The following is a 22,652-nucleotide window of genomic DNA, read 5'->3' on the forward strand; positions in this document are numbered from 1 at the left end:
ACACACCCCTATTCAAAGCCAGGTTGGGGTGAAAGAAAAAAGTGAGAGCAAGATAACTTTCCTGCCCATAATGTGACAAGTTTCAAGATACAGCATATAGGTCAATTTACAACAAAGATTATACAATAGTACAATACCATCTATTGGACACGAAGAGAGAGCTGTGGAGAAAAAACAACAACATATTTTTAAATAAAATACAAGATATGTTCATAGAAAATTTTGTCCACCTAGGACCAAAAATATTTCAAAACTTTGTATGTTGTGCGACTATAACAATGTCTTTACACCATTCTGTGAATTTCAGGTACAGACTGTATTTTTTGATTGGCAGACTGGGGCTTTGACGCCCCATTTAAGAAAGGGTTAGTTAGCTTCAGGGTAGTTCAGACCAGCCCACATCACATCTTTGGACTCAGCATTCGTCCGTTTCTCTGTCATGTTCTGATTGTCAAGGACAGCAGGTGTAGCAGCTACTACAGGGGTCATTCTGACCCGGTACAGCGAGAGTACAAATTGGGTTGACAATAACGTCTGTCCTTTATTACCAGTTATGATCTTTTTTTTTCTGGACTAAATTTCCCAGGGGGTGAGGGGAGTCTTGTTCTTTAACCCGACGAAGCTACGGGGGTTAAACATTATTTGTGTCCGCAGCTTAATAAAAATGCGTCTAATTCACATGAAGCATGTGAATCGCACATTCTTAAGGCGATTGTTATTTCGACATTTTTATATCAGAATGACTTACTTGAAACCGGTTCACAGTAGTTCCCAGATAGAGAAATATCAAAAATGCAGTCACAGGTCGGTGTACTGGTATTGCTGCATGTATCAAAAGTGTCACAGATGTCACATGACCATCCAAACGAGTCTTCACACTGACACTCGCGCCCTCCCGTAGAGTTTGGATAGCAGGCTTAAAAGGCATAGTCAAAAATGTATTACTCTGTTTAGAAACATTAAACTCATCCATTTATCCTGGGGATTGATAAATTGAAAAAGGTTCTCACCTGTGGTCAAATTCCAGTTTGTCAGTATTAAATTATCTGAAATCTCAAATAGTACAGAGACATCCGCCACAGCAGCCCTCAAAAGAGCTATGATATCTAATGGCTGTAGATCATCATCTAATTGTGGAGGGCTCAACGCAAGGACAATGTCCACTGTCGCTGAAGGAGAGTAGAGGAGACGGAACAAAAGGAATTAATTTACAATAAGGCCATTCGTTAGGCCATTTTGGCTTATCCTTATCAAACCTTTTGTGGTGCTCTTTTTTCATATATGATAGAGCTTTATACATTGGAAGATTTGGTAGCAAAAAGTCTAGATCACCATAAAACCAAGAATTTACAATAGGATAATACCTCCTGCTCTTGGTGGTTCTGGTTCTATTCGACACGGAGAGAGAGCTGTGGAGAAAAAATGAAAAAAAGTTAAATAACATACAACAAGATATATTCAAAGAAAATATTGTCGACCCAAAACCAGAATATTTAAAAATGTTGTTGTGGGGATTTAGCAATGTCTTTACGCCAATCTGTGGATTTCTGGCACCGATCGTACTTTTGGATTGGTGGACTGGGGTTTTGATGCCCCATTTAAGAAAGGGAACTGGTGTGGTGCATTGGTTGTAGCTTTAGCATGCATGTATGCATCTTTGCTCATCCAGGCATACAAACATTGCTAGCAAACTCGTTGCAGAGGTACAATGCGATATCAAACTACTGCTAAACAACTAAAAGCAATTGGGCCATCAATCAGGTCATGCCCCAAATGTTCAAAACCATCAATAACATCACCCTAATAATATTAGCAATATGATATTCTTGCTGCTTCAATCCTATTTAGCTGAGGGAAATGGAAGAATGCAAAAATCGCTGGCAACTATTATTTCGACAATTATATAAAGGACCCACTCACTTGAAATCGGTTCACAAAACTCCCCAGATGGAGGAATGTCAAAAATGCAGTCACACGTTGGTGTACTGGTATTGCTGCATGTATCAAAAGTGTCACAGATGTCACATGACCATCCAAACAAATCCTCACACTGACACTTGTGTCGTCCTCCCGTAGAGTTTGGGTAGCAGGCTTAAAAGACATCGGCACAAATTTATTAGTAACCTATTTCAAAACATTAAATTCATTGTGCAGGGAATTAATAAACTGACAGAAATTCTCACCTGTGGTCAAATTCCAGCTTGTTAGTGTAAAATCATCTGCGATCTCAAGTGGTACAGTGACATTATCCACAGCAGCCCTCAAAAGATCAACAATATCTAATGGCTGTAGATCATCATCTAATTGTGGAGGGCTCAACGTAAGGACAATGTCCACTGTCGCTGAAGGAGAACATAGGAGAAAGAACAAAAGGAAGTAATTGACATTAAGGCCATTCGTTATGATTTTGGCTTATCCTTATCAAACCTTTTGTGGTGCTCTTTTTTCATATATGATAGAGCTTTATACATTGGAAGATTTGGTAGCAAAAAGTCTAGATCACCATAAAACCAAGAATTTACAATAGGATAATACCTCCTGCTCTTGGTGGTTCTGGTTCTATTCGACACGGAGAGAGAGCTGTGGAGAAAAAAAATGAAAAACGTTAAATAACATACAACAAGATATATTCAAAGAAAATATTGTCGACCCAAAACCAGAAAATTAAAAACGTTGTTGTGGGGATTTAGCAATGTCTTTACGCCAATCTGTGGATTTCTGGCACCGACCGTACTTTTGGATTGGTGGACTGGGGTTTTGATGCCCCATTTAAGAAAGGGAACTGGTGTGGTGCTTTGGTTCTAGCTTTAGCATGCATGCATGCATCTATGCTCATCTAGACACACACACACATTCCAGCAAACTCATTGCAGAGGTACAATGCGATATCAAACTACTGCTAAACAACTCAAAGCAATTGGACCATCAATTGGGTCATGCCCCAAATGTTCAAAACCATCAATAACATCACCCTAATAATATTAGCAATATGATATTCTTGCTGCTTCAATCCTATTTAGCTGAGGGAAATGGAAGAATGCAAAATCGCTGGCAACTATTATTTCGACAATTATATAAAGGACCCACTCACTTGAAATCGGTTCACAAAACTCCCCAGATGGAGGAATGTCAAAAATGCAGTCACACGTTGGTGTACTGGTATTGCTGCATGTATCAAAAGTGTCACAGATGTCACATGACCATCCAAACAAATCCTCACACTGACACTTGTGTCGTCCTCCCGTAGAGTTTGGGTAGCAGGCTTAAAAGACATCGGCACAAATTTATTAGTAACCTATTTCAAAACATTAAATTCATCCATTTGTGCAGGGAATTAATAAACTGACAGAAATTCTCACCTGTGGTCAAATTCCAGCTTGTTAGTGTAAAATCATCTGCGATCTCAAGTGGTACAGTGACATTATCCACAGCAGCCCTCAAAAGATCAACAATATCTAATGGCTGTAGATCATCATCTAATTGTGGAGGGCTCAACGTAAGGACAATGTCCACTGTCGCTGAAGGAGAACATAGGAGAAAGAACAAAAGGAAGTAATTGACATTAAGGCCATTCGTTATGATTTTGGCTTATCCTTATCAAACCTTTTGTGGTGCTCTTTTTTCATATATGATAGAGCTTTATACATTGGAAGATTTGGTAGCAAAAAGTCTAGATCACCATAAAACCAAGAATTTACAATAGGATAATACCTCCTGCTCTTGGTGGTTCTGGTTCTATTCGACACGGAGAAAGAGCTGTGGAGAAAAAAAATGAAAAACGTTAAATAACATACAACAAGATATATTCAAAGAAAATATTGTCGACCCAAAACCAGAAAATTAAAAACGTTGTTGTGGGGATTTAGCAATGTCTTTACGCCAATCTGTGGATTTCTGGCACCGACCATACTTTTGGATTGGTGGACTGGGGTTTTGATGCCCCATTTAAGAAAGGGAACTGGTGTGGTGCTTTGGTTCTAGCTTCAGCATGCATGCATGCATCTATGCTCATCTAGACACACACACACATTCCAGCAAACTCATTGCAGAGGTACAATGCGATATCAAACTACAGCTAAACAACTCAAAGCAATTGGACCATCAATTGGGTCATGCCCCAAATGTTCAAAACCATCAATAACATCACCCTAATAATATTAGCAATATGATATTCTTGCTGCTTCAATCCTATTTAGCTGAGGGAAATGGAAGAATGCAAAATCGCTGGCAACTGTTATTTCGACAATTATATAAAGGACCCACTCACTTGAAATCGGTTCACAAAACTCCCCAGATGGAGGAATGTCAAAAATGCAGTCACACGTCGGTGTAGTGGTATTGCTGCATGTATCAAAAGTGTCACAGATGTCACATGACCATCCAAACAAATCCTCACACTGACACTTGTGTCGTCCTCCCGTAGAGTTTGGGTAGCAGGCTTAAAAGACATCGGCACAAATTTATTAGTAACCTATTTCAAAACATTAAATTCATCCATTTGTCCAGGGAATGAATAAACTGACAGAAATTCTCACCTGTGGTCAAATTCCAGCTTGTTAGTGTAAAATCATCTGCGATCTCAAGTGGTACAGTGACATTATCCACAGCAGCCCTCAAAAGATCAACAATATCTAATGGCTGTAGATCATCATCTAATTGTGGAGGGCTCAACGTAAGGACAATGTCCACTGTCGCTGAAGGAGAACATAGGAGAAAGAACAAAAGGAAGTAATTGACATTAAGGCCATTCTTTATGATTTTGGCTTATCCTTATCAAACCTTTTGTGGTGCTCTTTTTTCATATATGATAGAGCTTTATACATTGGAAGATTTGGTAGCAAAAAGTCTAGATCACCATAAAACCAAGAATTTACAATAGGATAATACCTCCTGCTCTTGGTGGTTCTGGTTCTATTCGACACGGAGAGAGAGCTGTGGAGAAAAAAAATGAAAAACGTTAAATAACATACAACAAGATATATTCAAAGAAAATATTGTCGACCCAAAACCAGAAAATTAAAAACGTTGTTGTGGGGATTTAGCAATGTCTTTACGCCAATCTGTGGATTTCTGGCACCGACCGTACTTTTGGATTGGTGGACTGGGGTTTTGATGCCCCATTTAAGAAAGGGAACTGGTGTGGTGCTTTGGTTCTAGCTTCAGCATGCATGCATGCATCTATGCTCATCTAGACACACACACACATTCCAGCAAACTCATTGCAGAGGTACAATGCGATATCAAACTACAGCTAAACAACTCAAAGCAATTGGACCATCAATTGGGTCATGCCCCAAATGTTCAAAACCATCAATAACATCACCCTAATAATATTACCAATATGATATTCTTGCTGCTTCAATCCTATTTAGCTGAGGGAAATGGAAGAATGCAAAATCGCTGGCAAGTGTTATTTGGACAATTATATAAAGGACCCACTCACTTGAAATCGGTTCACAAAACTCCCCAGATGGAGGAATGTCAAAAATGCAGTCACACGTCGGTGCAGTGGTATTGCTGCATGTATCAAAAGTGTCACAGATGTCACATGACCATCCAAACAAATCCTCACACTGACACTTGTGTCGTCCTCCCGTAGAGTTTGGGTAGCAGGCTTAAAAGACATCGGCACAAATTTATTAGTAACCTATTTCAAAACATTAAATTCATCCATTTGTGCCGGGAATTAATAAACTGACAGAAATTCTCACCTGTGGTCAAATTCCAGCTTGTTAGTGTAAAATCATCTGCGATCTCAAGTGGTACAGTGACATTATCCACAGCAGCCCTCAAAAGATTAACAATATCTAATGGCTGTAGATCATCGTCGGATGGTGGAGGGTTCACCCTGAGGACAATGTCCACTGTCGCTGGAGAAGAGCATAGGAGAAAGAACTTTCTCGTTATCTAAAATACTCCACTAGTATCTGTTTCCACAACCTTGTAAAACAAAGAGCTAAGACCCTCTGCACTGGTTAACCAGTTTGCAGAGGTGACCCTTGAAATCTGTTCACTCTCACCCCCACCCTGCTTTTTCTCAATAAATATTCCCTTGCAAGAAGCGAAAGTAAAACTGCTTTCAAGCAGCTCTGTACCACACAGGGTGCTGATGGCTTTCTCCGCTTGCAAGAGTAAAATGGCCAAACTGTCTGTATTTGTATTAAAATTAAAACAAGATTTACAAAAAAGAACTTACAGAAAAGACTATGACAAGATAACTTTCCTGCCCACAATGGGACAAGCCTGTTACGAGTTTTATGATACAGCGTGGGATTAAAGAAGAGATCACCATAAAACAAATAATTTACAATAGGACAATACCTTCTATCATTTGTGGTTGACACGGAGAGAGAGCTGTGGAGAAAAAATGAAAAAAAAGTTGAATAACATACAAGAAGATATATTCAAAAGAAATGTTGTCAACCCAAAACCAGAATATTTAAAAACTTTGTTTGTTCTGGGGCCATAACACTGTCTTTATGCCAATCTGTGGATTTTTGGCACCGACCATACTTTTGGATTGGTGAACTGGGGTTTTGATGCCCCATTTAAGAAAAGTAACTGGTGTGGTGCATTGGTTGTAGCTTTAGCATGCATGCATGCATCTCTGCTCATCCAGGCATACAAACATTGCTAGCAAACTCGTTGCAGAGGTACAATGCGATATCAAACTACTGCTAAACAACTAAAAGCAATTGGGCCATCAATCGGGTCATGCCCCAAATGTTCAAAACCATCAATAACATCACCCTAATAATATTAGCAATATAATTCTCTTGCTGCTTCAAATTCTATTTAGCAGAGGGAAATGGTAGAATGTACAATCTATTATTTCGACAATTTTATATAGGACCCACTTACTTGAAATTGGTTCACAGAACTGACCAAATGAAGGAATGCCAAAAATGCAGTCACACGTTGGTGTACTGGTATTGCTGCATGTATCAAAATTGTCACAGATGTCACATGACCATCCAAACAAATCCTCACACTGACACTTGTGTGGTCCTCCCGTAGAGTTTGGGTAGCAGGCTTAAAAGACATCGGCACAAATTTATTAGTAACCTATTTAGAATCATTAAACTTATCTATTTATCCATGGGATTAATAAATTGAAAGACGTTCTCACCTGTGGTCAAATTCCAGCTTGTTAGTGTAAAATCATCTGCGATCTCAAGTGGTACAGTGACATTATCCACAGCAGCCCTCAAAAGATTAACAATATCTAATGGCTGTAGATCATCGTCGGATGGTGGAGGGTTCACCCTGAGGACAATGTCCACTGTCGCTGGAGAAGAGCATAGGAGAAAGAACTTTCTCGTTATCTAAAATGCTCCACTAGTATCTGTTTCCACAACCTTGTAAAACAAAAAGCTAAGACCCTCTGCACTGATTAACCAGTTTGCAGAGGTGACCCTTGAAATTTGTTCACTCTCACCCCCACCCTGCTTTTTCTCAATAAATATTCCCTTGCAAGAAGCAAAAGTAAAACTGCTTCCAAGCAGCTCTGTACCACACGGGGTGCTGATGGTTTTCTCCGCTTGCAAGCGTAAAATGGCCAAACTGTCTGTATTTGTATTAAAATTAAAACAAGATTTACAAAAAAGAACTTACAGAAAAGACTATGACAAGATAACTTTCCTGCCCATAATGGGACAAGCCTGTTACGAGTTTTATGATACAGCGTGGGATTAAAGAAGAGATCACCATAAAACAAATAATTTACAATAGGACAATACCTTCTATTGGTTGTTGACACGGAGAGAGAGCTGTGTAGAAAAAATGAAAAAAAAACGTTGAATAACATACAACAAGATATATTCCAAAGAAATTTTGTCAACCCAAAACCAGAATATTTAAAAACTTTGTTTGTTCTGGGGCCATAACACTGTCTTTATGCCAATCTGTGGATTTTTGGCACCGACCATACTTTTGGATTGGTGGACTGGGGTTTTGATGCCCCATTTAAGAAAGGTAACTGGTGTGGTGCATTGGTTGTAGCTTTAGCATGCATGCATACATCTTTGCTCATCCAGGCATACAAACATTGCTAGCAAACCCGTTGCAGAGGTACAATGAGAAATCAAACTACTGCTCAACCACTCAAAGCAATTGGCCATCAGTCGGGTCATGCCCCAAATGTTCAAAAGCATCAATAACATCACCCTAATAATATTAGCAATATAATTCTCTTGCTGCTTCAAATTCTATTAAGCAGAGAGAAATGGTAGAATGTACAATCGCTGGCAACTATTATTTCGACAATTTTATATAGGATCCACTTACTTGAAATTGGTTCACAGAACTGACCAAATGAAGGAATGTCAAAAATGCAGTCACACGTTGGTGTACTGGTATTGCTGCACGTGTCAAAAGTGTCACATATATCACATGACCATCCGAACAAATCCTCACACTGACACTTGTGTCGTCCTCCCGTAGAGTTTGGATAGCAGGCTTAAAAGACATCGTCACAAATTTATTAGTAACCTATTTGGAAACATTAAACTCATCCATTTCTCCATGGGATTAAGAAATTGAAAGAAGTTCTCACCTGTGGTCAAATTCCAGCTTGTTAGTGTTAAATTATCTGCTATCTCAGATGGTATAGAGACATCATCAACAGCAGTCCTTAAAAGATCAACGATATCTAATGGCTGTAGATCGTCATCGAATGGTCGGGGGTTCACCCTGAGGACAATGTCCACTGTCGCTGGAGAAGGGCACAGGAGAAAGAACAACAGGCATTACCTTACATTTTGGAATTCATCATTTTGAGACCATAATTTTATGTGTGGGCTGCTGGCTTTACTCATTATTAAATTTGTTTTTTATAATTTTAAACTAATTTTCTCAAAGACAACAACTTGGAGACAACTTGGTCCTTTTGTACTTAACGTAACAAAACAGCAGTTTCACACATCAACAAATACGAAAATATTCTCTTGTGGACAAAAAACAAAACAAGTGACTGCACAATATAAAATAGTCCCAAAGACACGGTGAAAGGAAAACAAATATACCTACAATTCAAGGATGAGTTGCATCATGCATTGTTACTCAGCAAAAATAAGTTTGACATGAAACTAATTTTAATAAATTGACAGTCTGTTTCCTCGCATTGGGAACCCAAATAAACCAAATTAATTTACATAGTGTTGGTGGATGCATGTGTATGTTTAGAACATTGATAATTACAATAGCTTGAAAACATTTATATATTATATCATCTGCATGTGAATGTTAGAGCTGCCCTTTTGGCATGAGTGATCAAAAACTACTATTGAAAAGAGAAATTAAAAATCAATGGTACCTGTAATTTGCTGTGTTGTAGGTGCGGTGATCCCTGTGAAGCACAAACAGTTAAAATAATATGTAAAGTCAGCGAAATGTTTCCAGATCTGGTACATTTTAACTCATGCATATATGATGGACATATACTCGTGTGAAAAAAATGTTGGTGCACTTGTTTAAAGACAGATAAATTCACAATGGTCGCTGAAATGAAATGGGCAGAAGTAATAAACAAAACATCCATTAGCATTAATAGAAAGGATTATTTGAGTTTTACGTGATTTCAATTTATGGGTTGTTTAGTATAAATCACTTTTTTCTAAAACACCACTAAAAGAAGAGCATATTGTCTTTCAGAATAACAACATATTTGGGGTTAGGGTTACCTAGCAGACTTGTTTTGGGGATTACCGATAACATGTTTTGCATCATTCCGATCTGCATTTTGTTAGCTTTTAGCACTCGTAAAATCACAGACAGACAGGTTTATGAGAAGAACTAGACTTGGTGCTTTCGATTCTACACTGCTGAACAGTTGGGGCTGATGTCAAGGCGGCTGCCAAGCAACCCTGGGAAATAAACTGCTTGTTCCTGCCTCAGTCGTACTTCACTGCTGCAAGTGCAATTTTGAACTTTCACTTTTATTTTGGGAGTTCACTTTGCTAGTTGTAGGATTGCATAAAAACGCGACTTTCACTGCTCAAGGGAAATTCTAGAGTGAAAATCAGCACTGGCACGCGGGCAGTAAAACAACAGGAATTAATGTTTACTTCCTTCTTCTTTGTTTGTCGCTGCTGTATATTTAAAAATAAACACCCTCATAGACTTCCTCCTGTCTTGAGTTACGGGTGAACAAAAAGACAGGTTTTTCAAGATCCAATATTATAAGTTAAGATGAAACTTAGTGAGCCTTGTTTATTTTCACGTTGAAGACACAAGTTTCAGCTCTTGGTCGTTTTTACCGTCGAAATTAAAAGCTCAACTTTCATAATACAATGATTTTTGCACTGTACATAATACTGCAGGGGTGTCAAACTCAGTTTTTTCGCGGGCCACATTGTAGTCATAGCTTCTTTCGGAGCGCCATTATGTCAACCCAAATAAATGTATGAGCACCTCATATTATATAGAGTCAAAGCTACAAAACGAACTGACAAATAACTCGTTTTCAAATCCGACGAGTAAAAACTGGTTAAATATTTAAAAAAAAAAGATATTATTAAAAGTGAAGACAATTTGCAATTCTAGTAATGACACACAAATTTGATGCACAATTTGTCTTCGCGGGCCACATAAAATGATGTGGCGGACCGTATCTGGCCCCCGGCCGGGCCTTGAGTTTGACACCTGTGTTATACTGCATATGTTTGAGGATCATTGCTGAAACTTTATCTTTGGCGTTCCACTACTAGTGGAACTATTTCGTATAAGCTGCACTTACTTGGTTTACAGAACTGCCCAAATGGAATTCCATTAACGCAGTCGCACGTTTGTGTCTCAGTATTGCATGCGCCAAAAGTGTCACAAATGTCCTCTGACCATAAGAACTCATCCTCACAGTGACACTGATTTCCTCCAGTAGAGTCAAATTTAAACTTTCCACCAGTAGTAAAGCTTCTGCGATACTGAATGGTGTGAGAACATTTTCCAAAGCATTCCTCAGTTGATTAACTAACTATTGGTCTAATCCTTGGATTGTTAATTGAGAGGAATATGTCCACTGATTCTGTGGCTGCAGAACTGATTTCTATGGCTGAAGCTTATCATAACTTAAGTCACAGTTAAAAAAAAAAGAGTTTCAGTTTAGGGCCACATTTTAATCACCACGTTCAATGATAGATGCTCCACCCTAGTTAAGTACAATAAACCACTCACCATTCCTTTTTTCTCTGCCATGACTATTGCTTTGTTTTCTATGAGTTAACTCCTGGAAAGAATGAAAATATGTCACATTAAATACCAAATCAAGTCAAGTTTATTTAAATACTAAATTCGAGTTTAGAATAATAGTGATTGTGTTTTCTTCAACAGATGGTAATTTATTTTGTTTTGTTAACAATGTTTCAGTATGTCTAGCTTGTTCTGTCTGCCATCATCTTCATCTCTATTTCTTTCATAATAGTTGACTAACATTAACTATACCACAGTAAACATGACCAAAAAAAAAAGGACCATTAGGCCGCATGGCTTTTATATTTGCCACATAACTACAAATATTATTTCGTACCAATATAATACAGAGGTGGAAAAATAAAGATTAGCATTTAATAATATTTTTTTGTTCTTGCAAGGCATTGAATGGCTTTAAATTCTTACTTTAAAAAACAAGTGGTGTGACTCTATGCAGTCCTTATTCCAGCAAAAGATGTAGGCACCCAGAAGAAGCAGAACGCCAAATCGAAGTGCCTTCAGCAGTGTCACCCTGGCTGTAGAGAGAAATAGAAAGGAAAACAATTTCATAATCCATTGAAATGCTCATTTGTAACATAGAAAATTATCCATCCAACCAGCTCCTCCATATTTCAAGTAAAACAATGCATATCATAGAAGAGCTGAAAAGTTGTCATTTACCTTGGGTCTTATTGATGTAAGCATCCATTTCATTGTATACTTTAAGAAATGTGTGCTTCAGTTGCTATCCATCAGCTTTAAAGGGCATGTCTCTGTGTTGTGCACCAGTCCGACAGGTTCAGTTGCTTCACGCAAACAAACAATTAGAATCATTAGGTGTAATGATGTCAAATGAGAGAAATATGTTCCTTCTTCCTTGACGTTCTGGCTACTCATTGTCTGTGAATCGAGTGTTCCTCACTGTTATTTGGAAAAAAGTTTTTGTTCTGCTAATTGCATGTGTGTGAGAGCCTTTCAAACTTCATGTAGAGAGATGGAGAAAATAGAAATACTCTTCCGAATTGCACACCTTTTTGTAATTGCTGTTTTAGGTTTTTTTTTTTAACGTGCTAGCTGTCATTTTAACGTTGGTCTGTGTCCTGTGGTTCTAAGTAGATCTATGGAAAATAATGTTTTTGCTTCAATTGTGATGCAGCTACTACTAATAGTCGGGTGCTATAAATTGCTGGTGTGCATATCTATTTGCCCACATAAGATTGTACTTGTGTTTTATTCAGGCTAGTTATCATATGTTATAACATGAAACTCTTGGGAAGTAGTTATTTATATTACATGGCAAAACGATTGTGCACCCGCTAGATGGATGGTGTTGATGCTTTGCTTTTAATCAATGATCTTGTATTTTATTCTGACTTCAATTCTTTTTTTACATGCTATTTGTTTCCTTTCACTTGTTTTCTGGAATTGCTTCTGTGTATGAAAGGTGCTATACAAATAAAGCTGCTATACAAATAAAACACATGCCTACTGAAACTCTCTGGTGATATCATTAATCTCGCACATTATTACTCCCTTGTGACAGCAGGTAGAAGGCGTCACAAAAGGAACATGCCAGTCATTTTTTGCCAAGCTTTACTGGCACATTGACAGCTGTTCACTTAACTGACTTTAATTTTCACTTCATTTTTTTAACGCATATATTACAAATTGATATTTATGACTATTAATATTACTATACCTTTCCATGGTTTTCTTTTTCAATGCAATAAAATGGTTTGAACATTGAAATAGCAAAATATGCATATTTCCTGTTCAAATAAAATATATCTATAATATAATACAGACGCTTCTTAACTCCATCAGTTATCCAGCTTTACTAACGCAGACAGTCCAACAGCAACGGCCATTAAGTGGCACTCGTGCTGACGTTCCCCTCAATAAAAGTGTTGATGATGCCAGCAAGCACAAATATTCTTCTTTAATGAATCCCATAGCCGCAAATGCTGAAAACAGACAACAACAGGTCATTATAACAATAAATGACAAAATATTTAAATTGTAAATGACAAACAAATTTATCAAAATACACATTACAGGGTAAAATTAGCAAAATTAGGTTCTTAACTCAAAGGTGTCATCTTTAGACGCCTATATTTATTGAATTAATTTAACAGAAGTAAGTATACTAAATGTGCCTAATGCGTGTTACACATTCAGAGCACTCAAACAAAGCAAAGTGATATTCTCCCAAAGACAAAGGCAATTTCCAAGCATGATTTATGATTAGGTTTAACATTTAATACACACACTAAAACGTACTTCATTATCCATCATGTCAACGTCTTAAATTAATCAAGTTTAAACATTTAGCCGTGGAACACACTGCATAGCAATATAGTTCGTCTAACGTAAGTATGTTCAAAACACACAACAGCTAAGATACAGAGAAAATACTCAAACATGTGCAAAAGTGTGTTGCAAGTGATGCCCTTTAAAAACAGTGTAAGAATATATAGTTCGTGCAATTAGAATATCTAAATTCATAAATACATAAAAGAATCATCGGTTGTTGGATGAAATTTCAGGATGAACCTAAATTACACAATAGTTGATATTACACTGATTCTGACCTCTCAACTTTTGAATGTCCAGCAGTTACAAAGAGTAGAGAAAATCAAATTAAAATGACTTGTAAAGGTGTTTTAGATTGATCCTGAAATTTCAAAAGCATAAAAAAAATTAAATTCCTAACTTTTTGTGAGTTATATGCAGTAAAGTTGACACATATATTTGCGGTTCGGCACTTATAGATTCATTTATTTTATGTAATATTAAAAAATAATAACTATAATCAGAGGGTTACCCCCCCCCCCCCCCCCCCTCCCGTTTCCTCCCATTTTTGTGGAAAATATTCATTGAATATTAAATTTTCGCTAGCCGTGTGCAGGTCTGGTCTGTACTCCCATGAAAAGCATGGAGGACGACTGCACAGCTTATTACAGAACATCATAAATTTTAATTTTGAGACAAATCAAAGTCGGTGAGGAGTAAAATACTTGGTTTAGTATCAATACTCTGGTAACTATGAAACGACCAATTTCTGTAAATCTGAGGCTATGTGACTCGTAAAGAGGTAGCTATTTTCCTACATTTGATTATTGGAGAAAGCATAAACACTATGCAAGAACTATACTAATTTAACACAAATATATTTGTAAAGTGCTTCAAATGTCTTGTGATGGTGTAGTGCAAGTTTATCATTTTTTTAATGATATAACTGTACATGAAAACAATGTTTAATAATAATTTCTCTGATGTCCCAAAGTGTATTGCTATCTCCTGCATGCTCGATATCTACTAGCATACCAAAAAGAACTAACAATTCAAAACCATTTGTCATTGCAATGCACCTCCACGAAAAAACGAAATTCACTGACCTGTGAAGGAAAATCAGAAAGTTGCCTGGATAAGCCAGACAGAACAAACAACCCTTTGCAAAATTAACTTTTTCACTACAATACTAAATATATGTGTATATCAGAAATTTATAAAGAAGAGATTTCGTAATGAATAAATTCTAGTAAGGTCAACAACAAGAAAGTAATATTAAAGTACTTAAGCAATAATGTGATAGCTTATCTATCGCTCAGCATTCACAGGCTTTTGAGAAAAGTTCGTTGCTCGGTCAGCCTGAGCAAAGATGTTGGCAGCGGATATCAAGTGTTGATCGCCGAATACGATGAAGACTCAGATAAACCGTTACCACCTGAAAAATACAAACAAAACAGATTCCATTCAAAACCAAACATGCACAAATGGCTAGATTTTCATAGTACATCTTGGTTGCTGTCGTTTTTTTTTGGTCTGACTTGTGTTATCCATTCCCATTCCATTTTGAGCTAATCTGTTCAGAAGGGTTTGGTGGGAAAGCCTTGAACTTAAGTTGTCTCTGGGACAGTACCTCCAGTGTTTTCTGGGATGGTTCACAACTATCTCAGAAGGTTTGAAGCATAGCATTTTCGTATTTATGAATGAAATACGATGACATCCACCACGCGTGCACAAAGCCTAGAATATAGCTTGCAGCAGCAAAATGATTCCAAGCGGTATACTGCACACTTTTCAAAAGACACTATACCTCTTCTTCCAAAGTTCCTAAAAATCTGCCATCCACTTGATGAAGCACTTGTGGTCTAAAAGGATTGACAACACAATACATTAGTACGTTATTGGAGAAACGATATGTGATCTTCCAACAAAATGTCAATAAATTGAATTTTACCCTTGTCCCACTGCCAGAACTTTGGGACTTGGAGAGTCTGAACGTGGAAATCTCTGACCGAACCTGAAATAAATATAACGTACAGAAATTAGCATTCGACTGTCAGAAATTGTGAAAATATTTGCGATTTTTACACAATTTTCTATGGATTTTTATGCACAATGAAGGAAGTCTAAGCAAAGCTAAGGACAGCACAATCGAACTGCTCAGACGCAGTGATTACAATCACAATGCTCATTTTAAGGATGCATAAACAACTCATCAGACTCAGTCAATTAAGAAGCCAAATATGGGTCGGTTTGGCTAACTCGCTAGCATAACAAATGAGAGCAGGTTTTTTTTTTTAAACATTAGTGGCACATACCTTTCTGTCTAAGAGGGTTCCAAAAACCAATATGAAGAAACCCTATGTGAAGATAAGAAGAGAAGATTTAGACAACACAAAACATCGCTTCTAGATGAACAATGCAGTGTACTATAAAACATGGAACCAGGCACAAATGTGCTTATGACTCATCACAAATTTATAAAATGACAACTCTGAATTGGGACTATACACAGCTATTCATTTTCTTTTCTAGAGTTGTATTTTCTTTTTTATTCTAGGATTGTTTTGGCTGATTGAGCACTCCAAATTGCCCATAGGTGTGAATGCGAATGCGGATGGCTGTTCGTCAATATAAATATAAAAATAAATATATAAATATAAAAAGACAAGCACAAAAATATAAAATACATACAAAACGATATCAGAGACTCACCTGCAGGGAATTGAAGAAGGCGAAGGCGATGTGGATTCCGAGATTACTTGGGTCAATTAAGATTCCAACTCCAAGACTCCAAGTTAATCCAAAAAAGGGTGTTAAGACGGCTAAACTCCGAATAATGACCACCAGGACATACTTCTCCTCTTCTGGTTGAGTGCTTGACATCCCTCGACTCTGCAATATTTTGACTATCACTACAATTAGGATTAAAATGTTTATAAACACGATGATCAGCGCCGGGATCACAAATGCCAGCAGCGCTCTTGACCTTTGCCAATTGAGCCAGCAGATCACATTTTCTCGTATGTAAGCATTGCTCGGTGCGGTTACAGCGATAGTAATGACGGTGATAATCAGTGGGGCGCCATAACCAAGAGAGTATCCGATAGCCAACATAGCATTTTTAGAAAGTCCTCCACCCAAGACTCTGACTGAGCGGTACAATAGCAACAGGGCAGATGCCAACATCCAGAAAAAGAGGGCCAAGTAAAAGAAATGGATGAAAAAAGTAGCAGCGGTGCATGCATCCGGATTCGTTTTATCTCCTTCAGAGATACTTGCACCAATAATGAACCAAATGTTTGCAATCAGGAGAGACAATGCAATGTTAACAATGGAAACATGGCGCAAGTGTGATGTGCTGCTCTTTCGAACTTTTTTCCATATAAACGCCTCAATAAAGAGGCATATAACTAAGGATGCCATCGAAATCCCGACGCCAATGTAGGTTATGAAATCCAACACACGGCTGTTTAGATCAACTGGAGACATTAGTATCGAAAAGGAGGTCAGGTGGTCACACCGACATGTGACAGTTTCATCTTCTCGTTCAATGAGCTCGCAGCCTTCACCATCCCATCCCCCAAGACCGTCAAAGAGGGAAAAGTTCCAGAACACACACTGAGGGTTTCCCAGATCATCATCTACAATGTCATAGGTGAAAGTGATATTGTCGACGATGGTGTCAGACTGAACAAGTACAATTCTCCCATTGATGACCCTGCCCGTAGCGTTGTTCTCATCTCTTGGAGGAAGGGCATTATCCAAGGATTCAAAGGTTACCACGGTAAGGTTTGTTGCTCCATTGGACCCTTCTATGTCTATCTCCACTGTAGAATTAAAATCCCCGTTGAAACTGTCGATGAATGTAGTTTTGTTCAAGAGAATCAATGGTGTTTCAATGACAAGAGAGGCATTGATAAGTCTACTTGTTATACCCTCAATTGAAAACAAAAATACTGAGCTGGTGCTTTCATTTCTGGGAGTGATGATTCTTGTTTCTTCACTCTCTTGGACTGCTTCAAAGTTAAGTATGTCCCATGATTCTCTTGCCTGATCTCTAATGAGGACATCAGTAACGAGAAGGACATTCTAAAGTAAAATGGAAAAAAAAGAACTACAATCAGTCCTTTTCTTAACATCAAACTGTAAGAATGAAGTAACAAACATACCTTCATAGATTCCCGACTTATCGCGATATCAGCTGTTGTTACCAAGGTGGCAACATTGCTGAGAATTGTAACAGTGGTGCTAATGTTTTCAACAGATGCATCCACTTGGTCACTTTGTTCAATAATAGTGATGCGTAATTCCTCCAAGAACTCTGGCAAAGTCTGATTGTCCAAAGACTGAATTTTCAGACGGGAAAAACAGTGTTAAAATCTCTCAAGTGTTAATCAGTTTTAATTTGACCGACTACATGGAAGACCGGACAAATCATATGAGGAAAATACGTAGCTCCCATCAGTTCTCCACAGATACTGATGATGCTTTTAATTTTAATTGTGTGCCAACAAAAAGTCTACTGTCTTACCTCGGACTGAATGAGGAGATCTGCAAGACTCCGTGAAGTGCAGTTGTCTTCTCGATCTTCCCATTGTCCACTTTCCCTGCAAACAGCAGTCTTCACTCCCACTTCGCCTGCTTCACAAGGAGCTGTTCTCGTTTCGTTTAAGAATCCATTTCCAAATTCTGGATCACCGACACATGTGAATTCATCTGGAAAGACGATTTATGTTTACCTAACTATTAAATCATGCTTTTACCGAAGTATTAGAAAATGTTTGGTCATAGCCGCTTCAATAGTTACCTTCTGGAACAAACACCAAGCTTATATTCCGTGTGAATTGAGGAAATACAGTCACTTGACAAGTGATGACTAATTCTTGGTTATCACAGTTTTCCTGTGTGATCATGATCTGCTGCTGGATTATAGGGCCTGTAGCTAAACATGCACACACAAAACCCAACACTGTGAAAGTGATATAATTATTCAAATATTATTAAGTCAAAAAACTATTTGAAAACAGAATTTTGCTTTGTATTTTTGGGGGGGGGGGGAATTTAGAGAGACCCACAAAATAATTTGGAAACTCCACAGAGAATTGCTGTGATTTATTATATCCTTTTTCATTTTTTTGGTGTTGTTTTCTTCTAAAAGATCCTATTAATAATTAACAGCTACATTCATTCTGGGCGACAATATTTGTACAACCTGAGAAGAAATGTAAAATATCCTTTTGATTCACCTGAATTTGGGAGGTCTAGAAACATCACCTGGTAGGGGTCCTGGACAGAGCATTGCACTGACACTTGCTGCCCACTCACACACAATATCGTCGTGTTTTGGAGGGGAATAGTCTGGATTATGGGTTTTTCCAAAACACTGAATGTTTCATTAGAGACCTGCCGGTAACTTGAATTCCCATCAAACAGTCGACATTCATACTGCCCTGAAATAAAATCATGCAAGTTAAAATAATACCAAGTATTTCAACAAGTGGTTGGATGACAATAAAGGGAAACAAATTTCAACTAGCGTAAAGGCAAAATGTTTTTTCTCAATTTCTCTATCAAAACAGTACAAGTGTACAGGAACCTTGATTTTCGGTTTATTTTGATAGAGCAATATGTAGTGAGAGTGCTTCAAGATTTCCTTACCATTGTCAGTAAAAGTGGTATTTGTGATCGTAAGTGTTTCTGCTCCATTAGCTTGTGAAAATCTGTGTCGAGCGTCTTCAATTATTGAAACGCCATTAAGTGTCCATTTGGTTGAGGTGATACGAAGCTGGAGTTCGTTTGGTGGTGGGCCACAAGTTATATTCGATTCGTCCTCGAAGAATACAGTTATTGGTTGAAATTTCAAAATTCTTCTGCCTTTGATGGAAAACAATACAAAAGGGTGAAAAATATTATTCTGCAGATGATTTCTCAGACAAATAATGGCCTAATGGTGCAATGACATTAAAATGTATCTGAGGATGTTCCTAGAGAGAACATTATCAAAGCTACTTACTGTCAAACCTCAAAGGAAAAGTATTCTTCAGATCCCTGAATATTGCTCTGAGAAGTGCCTCAACATCTGGATCTTGAATTGTCATACTTGCCAGAATTTCAAAATCAGCAATGGTGCTACCAGCCCTTTGTAAAAAACATAAAAAAAGAAATGAAACAGTTGAAAACGTAATAATCGGTCTAAAATGATCTAATAGTCATTTCAATGGTATTCTTATTTCAGTATTGAATAATTTCCCTCTTGATTTTATCATGTCAATATTTGTCTGAAAAGCATCATATTTATTTACATGATTTATTTAATTGTATTACTTCTATGCCTAACGAAAGTTAAATATAGAATATATATATATATATATATATATATATATATGTGTGTGTGTGTGTGTGTGTGTGTGTGTGTGCGTGTGTGTGCGTGTGTGTAAAATGGGCTTCTGTGTTGTGAAAGTACGGTTGGTAAATCATTGTAAAGAACTTAAACATTTTCAAGTTAAAGAATGAAATCTACCTGAAGACCAAATCTCTCACTGATATTAGCCCTGGAATGTGGATCACAGATTGTGTTTCAATCTGTTAGAAATAGTCAGCATATACAGGTTCAGCGATTACACAAAAAAACACAATTGCAAACATTGTTTGAAATTATCAGACATAAAAAAAAATTGTGACTTACAGACTGTAAACACCTCTTGTTAACAGAGTTATTTGGGTCGTTGAATGAGTTGACAAAGTCAAATTCCATAATGAATGATAATGACCTGTCTAAAATACAAAAATAGCTTGTCAGTACAAATTAGGAGACTATTTACTTTCAAAACAACATTATAGGTAAATTATTTAGTATTCGTTGGGGGGTCGCTGTAGTCGAACGGGAAGTGTAAATTTAGTGAGTTAGAAGACATTGAAATATTTCTTTCGACAATCTAAATCAATTTGACTGTAGTCTTTGTTGGCAAAACTTTGAGCCAATTGAAATGGTACAATGTCATACTTTCGCAAAATCTGAGGTAAATATTGCGATGGTGCTAAAGGACTTATTAGTAGAGCAATGTTAAACAATATTGAGTTCCGAGATATTGGCTTATATAAAGATTGTGAAACTCGTGCCATCTTAAACTGTCGTAAATGTACTTAGAGCTCTGATCTTAGGTAATGAGATGTAAGCGTTTGTTTCAGATACTTTACTTTGTGTTGTTGTTGCTGTTGTTGCTGTTGTTGCTGATGTTGGTGATATTGCTAATGTAGTATTTGTTCTTGATGGTGGTGGTGTTGTTGCTGTTGCTGATGTTGGTGATATTGCTGATGTAGTATTTGTTGTTGATAGTGGTGGTGTTGTTGTTGAACACATGGTGATGACATCTGTGGAGTACAATTGAAAATATTTGTTATTCACCGTTAATACATAACCATTACGAGCAAATGTTAAAAGTCTAATTGTTGTTCTATTCTAAAGCATGACTGCAAAAATCACTTACTTAGTTCACAATACAGTCCATCTGAAGGAATTTTATTGATGCAGTCACAATTTTGCATACTGTCATTGCTACAGGCACCAAATTCTTTGCAGATCTCACAAGACCACCCATAATCATTTTCACACTGACACTGCTGTTGTTGATTCAAGTCAGTGTAGCAGGCTGGGAAATTTTACAAAAGACACAAGAGTGAAAAATTAAAAAATGAGAAACACAAAGACTAGAATTTTGTTTTGTTCATTTGTGCTTGTTTGTCTGTTTGTACAGACAACTGATACCCTAACCTGCAAAAAAACTCTCACCTGTTGTCAAATTCCAACCTTTGAGGGTTAAATCTTCTGCTATCGCTAATGGGAAGGATATATTCTTTAGAGCATCCCTCAGTTGATTCCAGATCTCTGATGGCTCAGCGTTGGTTGGAGTGTCAACAATAAGAACAATGTCCACTAAAGTAGAGGGGCGGGCATCACGGGACGACACTTTTTAGTACATGTTCCTGCAACAGTTATGACCTACACAGCCTTATACAATACCTTCTATGGATGGTGGACATGGGGCGATACCTGTGGAGGGGGGGAGGGAGAAAAACAAAATATGATTCCAGATAGGGGCAAAAGATTGTCCTTGTCAAATTGTATCCACTACGTAGTATTTTCCATTGTCTTCACAGAAGTCGCAGAGCCTATGATTCCTAGATTATGCTGCTGGAGGGACTAGGTCTCACAGCTGGCCTACAAACACCTCAGCGGACGTGGTCTGAGATGGGGAAGTGTCCCGTTTTGGACTGGAGGTTCCGAAACCTAACCCTAAACCTAACCCTAACCAGAAGGATCTTGTACGGATGGACACCGACTCCATTTTAAAAATGGTTGTTTCAATACGTTTTTGGACTTACTTGAGATTGGTTTACAGGACTCTCCAAGTGGAGGCACTCCATATCTGCAGTCACAGGCTAATGGACTGGCATCGCTGCATCCACCATCCGTCAAACAGATGTCACACGACCAACCAAAGGACTCTTCGCACTGGCACTCAGGTCCTCCAGTAGCGTTTAGAGGGCAGGCTAAAAATGATATTGCGCCAAAGAATTCTTTAGTTGCCTACCCATTTAATAACATATGATTTGAGCAGCTCGCAACATTTGTCCAGGAGACCGACCGACCGACCAATCAACAGAAACATATCCATCCTCACCTGTGGTCAAATTCCAACTTTGGAGTTCTAACTCTTCTGCTATCGCTAATGGGAAGGATATATTCTTTAGAGCATCCCTCAGTTGATTCCAGATCTCTGATGGCTCAGCGTTGGTTGGAGTGTCAACAATAAGAACAATGTCCACTAAAGTAGAGGGGGGGGCATCACGGGACGACACTTTTTAGTACATGTTCCTGCAACAGTTATGACCTACACAGCCTTATACAATACCTTCTATGGATAGTGGACATGGGGCGATACCTGTGGAGGGAGGGAGGGAGAAAAACAAAATATGATTCCAGATAGGGGCAAAAGATTGTCCTTGTCAAATTGTATCCACTACGTAGTATTTTCCATTGTCTTCACAGAAGTCGCAGAGCCTACGATTCCTAGATTATGCTGCTGGAGGGACTAGGTCTCACAGCTGGCCTACAAACACCTCAGCGGACGTGGTCTGAGATGGGGAAGTGTCCCGTTTTGGACTGGAGGTTCCGA

The 22,652-nt window shown here is 37.9% G+C and overlaps 2 protein-coding genes across 6 annotated transcripts; both read right to left on the reverse strand.

Annotated features, from left to right (window-relative positions):
• Positions 1-6: 6 nt before the first annotated feature.
• LOC125990084 (uncharacterized) lies at positions 7-12,985 on the reverse strand. 4 transcript variants are annotated; one of them, XM_049756797.2, is made up of 25 exons: positions 11,866-12,980; positions 11,611-11,720; positions 11,170-11,221; positions 9,314-9,346; positions 8,555-8,713; positions 8,287-8,457; positions 7,740-7,769; positions 7,130-7,288; positions 6,862-7,032; positions 6,322-6,354; positions 5,712-5,870; positions 5,444-5,614; positions 4,888-4,932; positions 4,536-4,694; positions 4,268-4,438; positions 3,712-3,756; positions 3,360-3,518; positions 3,092-3,262; positions 2,536-2,580; positions 2,184-2,342; positions 1,921-2,091; positions 1,365-1,409; positions 1,011-1,169; positions 749-916; positions 7-161 (listed from the first exon to the last, which is right to left on the reverse strand). In XM_049756797.2, the coding sequence occupies exons 1-25, from the start codon at positions 11,891-11,893 to the stop codon at positions 13-15; spliced, it is 2,922 nt and encodes a 973-aa protein (XP_049612754.1). In that variant the 5' UTR covers positions 11,894-12,980; the 3' UTR covers positions 7-12. The 4 variants fall into 4 exon arrangements, with proteins under 4 accessions (XP_049612754.1, XP_049612767.1, XP_049612759.1 ...); XM_049756810.2 differs by lacking the exons at positions 1,011-1,169; positions 1,365-1,409; positions 1,921-2,091 and having other exon boundaries at positions 11,866-12,985; XM_049756802.2 differs by lacking the exons at positions 5,444-5,614; positions 5,712-5,870; positions 6,322-6,354 and having other exon boundaries at positions 11,866-12,981.
• A 1,153-nt stretch (positions 12,986-14,138) lies between these two features.
• Positions 14,139-22,290, reverse strand: LOC125990083 (adhesion G protein-coupled receptor F4). 2 transcript variants are annotated; one of them, XM_068649175.1, is made up of 18 exons: positions 21,859-22,053; positions 21,497-21,526; positions 21,266-21,409; positions 20,964-21,125; positions 20,674-20,847; positions 20,162-20,250; positions 19,997-20,058; positions 19,490-19,614; positions 19,135-19,350; positions 18,723-18,926; positions 18,284-18,418; positions 18,008-18,192; positions 17,646-17,822; positions 16,189-17,565; positions 15,792-15,833; positions 15,428-15,490; positions 15,284-15,338; positions 14,139-14,911 (listed from the first exon to the last, which is right to left on the reverse strand). In XM_068649175.1, the coding sequence occupies exons 4-18, from the start codon at positions 21,019-21,021 to the stop codon at positions 14,862-14,864; spliced, it is 3,012 nt and encodes a 1,003-aa protein (XP_068505276.1). In that variant the 5' UTR covers positions 21,022-21,125; positions 21,266-21,409; positions 21,497-21,526; positions 21,859-22,053; the 3' UTR covers positions 14,139-14,861. The 2 variants fall into 2 exon arrangements, with proteins under 2 accessions (XP_068505276.1, XP_049612743.2); XM_049756786.2 differs by lacking the exons at positions 21,266-21,409; positions 21,497-21,526; positions 21,859-22,053 and adding an exon at positions 22,158-22,290.
• Positions 22,291-22,652: the final 362 nt, after the last annotated feature.

This window comes from Syngnathus scovelli, chromosome 20, assembly GCF_024217435.2.
Source record: "Syngnathus scovelli strain Florida chromosome 20, RoL_Ssco_1.2, whole genome shotgun sequence".
NCBI classification, from domain to species: domain Eukaryota; kingdom Metazoa; phylum Chordata; class Actinopteri; order Syngnathiformes; family Syngnathidae; genus Syngnathus; species Syngnathus scovelli.

Bases quoted from the DNA above. Each gene is read 5' to 3' on its own strand.
- LOC125990084 (XM_049756797.2), bottom strand. From the start codon at position 11,893: ATGGATGCTTACATCAATAAGACCCAAG. The intron at 11,222-11,610 runs GTAAGAATTTAA...CATTCTTTCCAG, and splicing joins CACACCACTTGTTTTTTAAA to GAGTTAACTCATAGAAAACA. The intron at 2,581-3,091 runs GTGAGTGGGTCC...TTTTCTCCACAG, and splicing joins GTTTTGTGAACCGATTTCAA to CTCTCTCTCCGTGTCGAATA.
- LOC125990083 (XM_049756786.2), bottom strand. From the start codon at position 21,021: ATGCAAAATTGTGACTGCATCAATAAAATTCCTTCAGATGGACTGTAT. The intron at 20,059-20,161 runs GTAAGTCACAAT...TATTTCTAACAG, and splicing joins ACAAGAGGTGTTTACAGTCT to ATTGAAACACAATCTGTGAT. The intron at 17,823-18,007 runs GTAAGACAGTAG...CTGAAAATTCAG, and splicing joins ATCTCCTCATTCAGTCCGAG to TCTTTGGACAATCAGACTTT.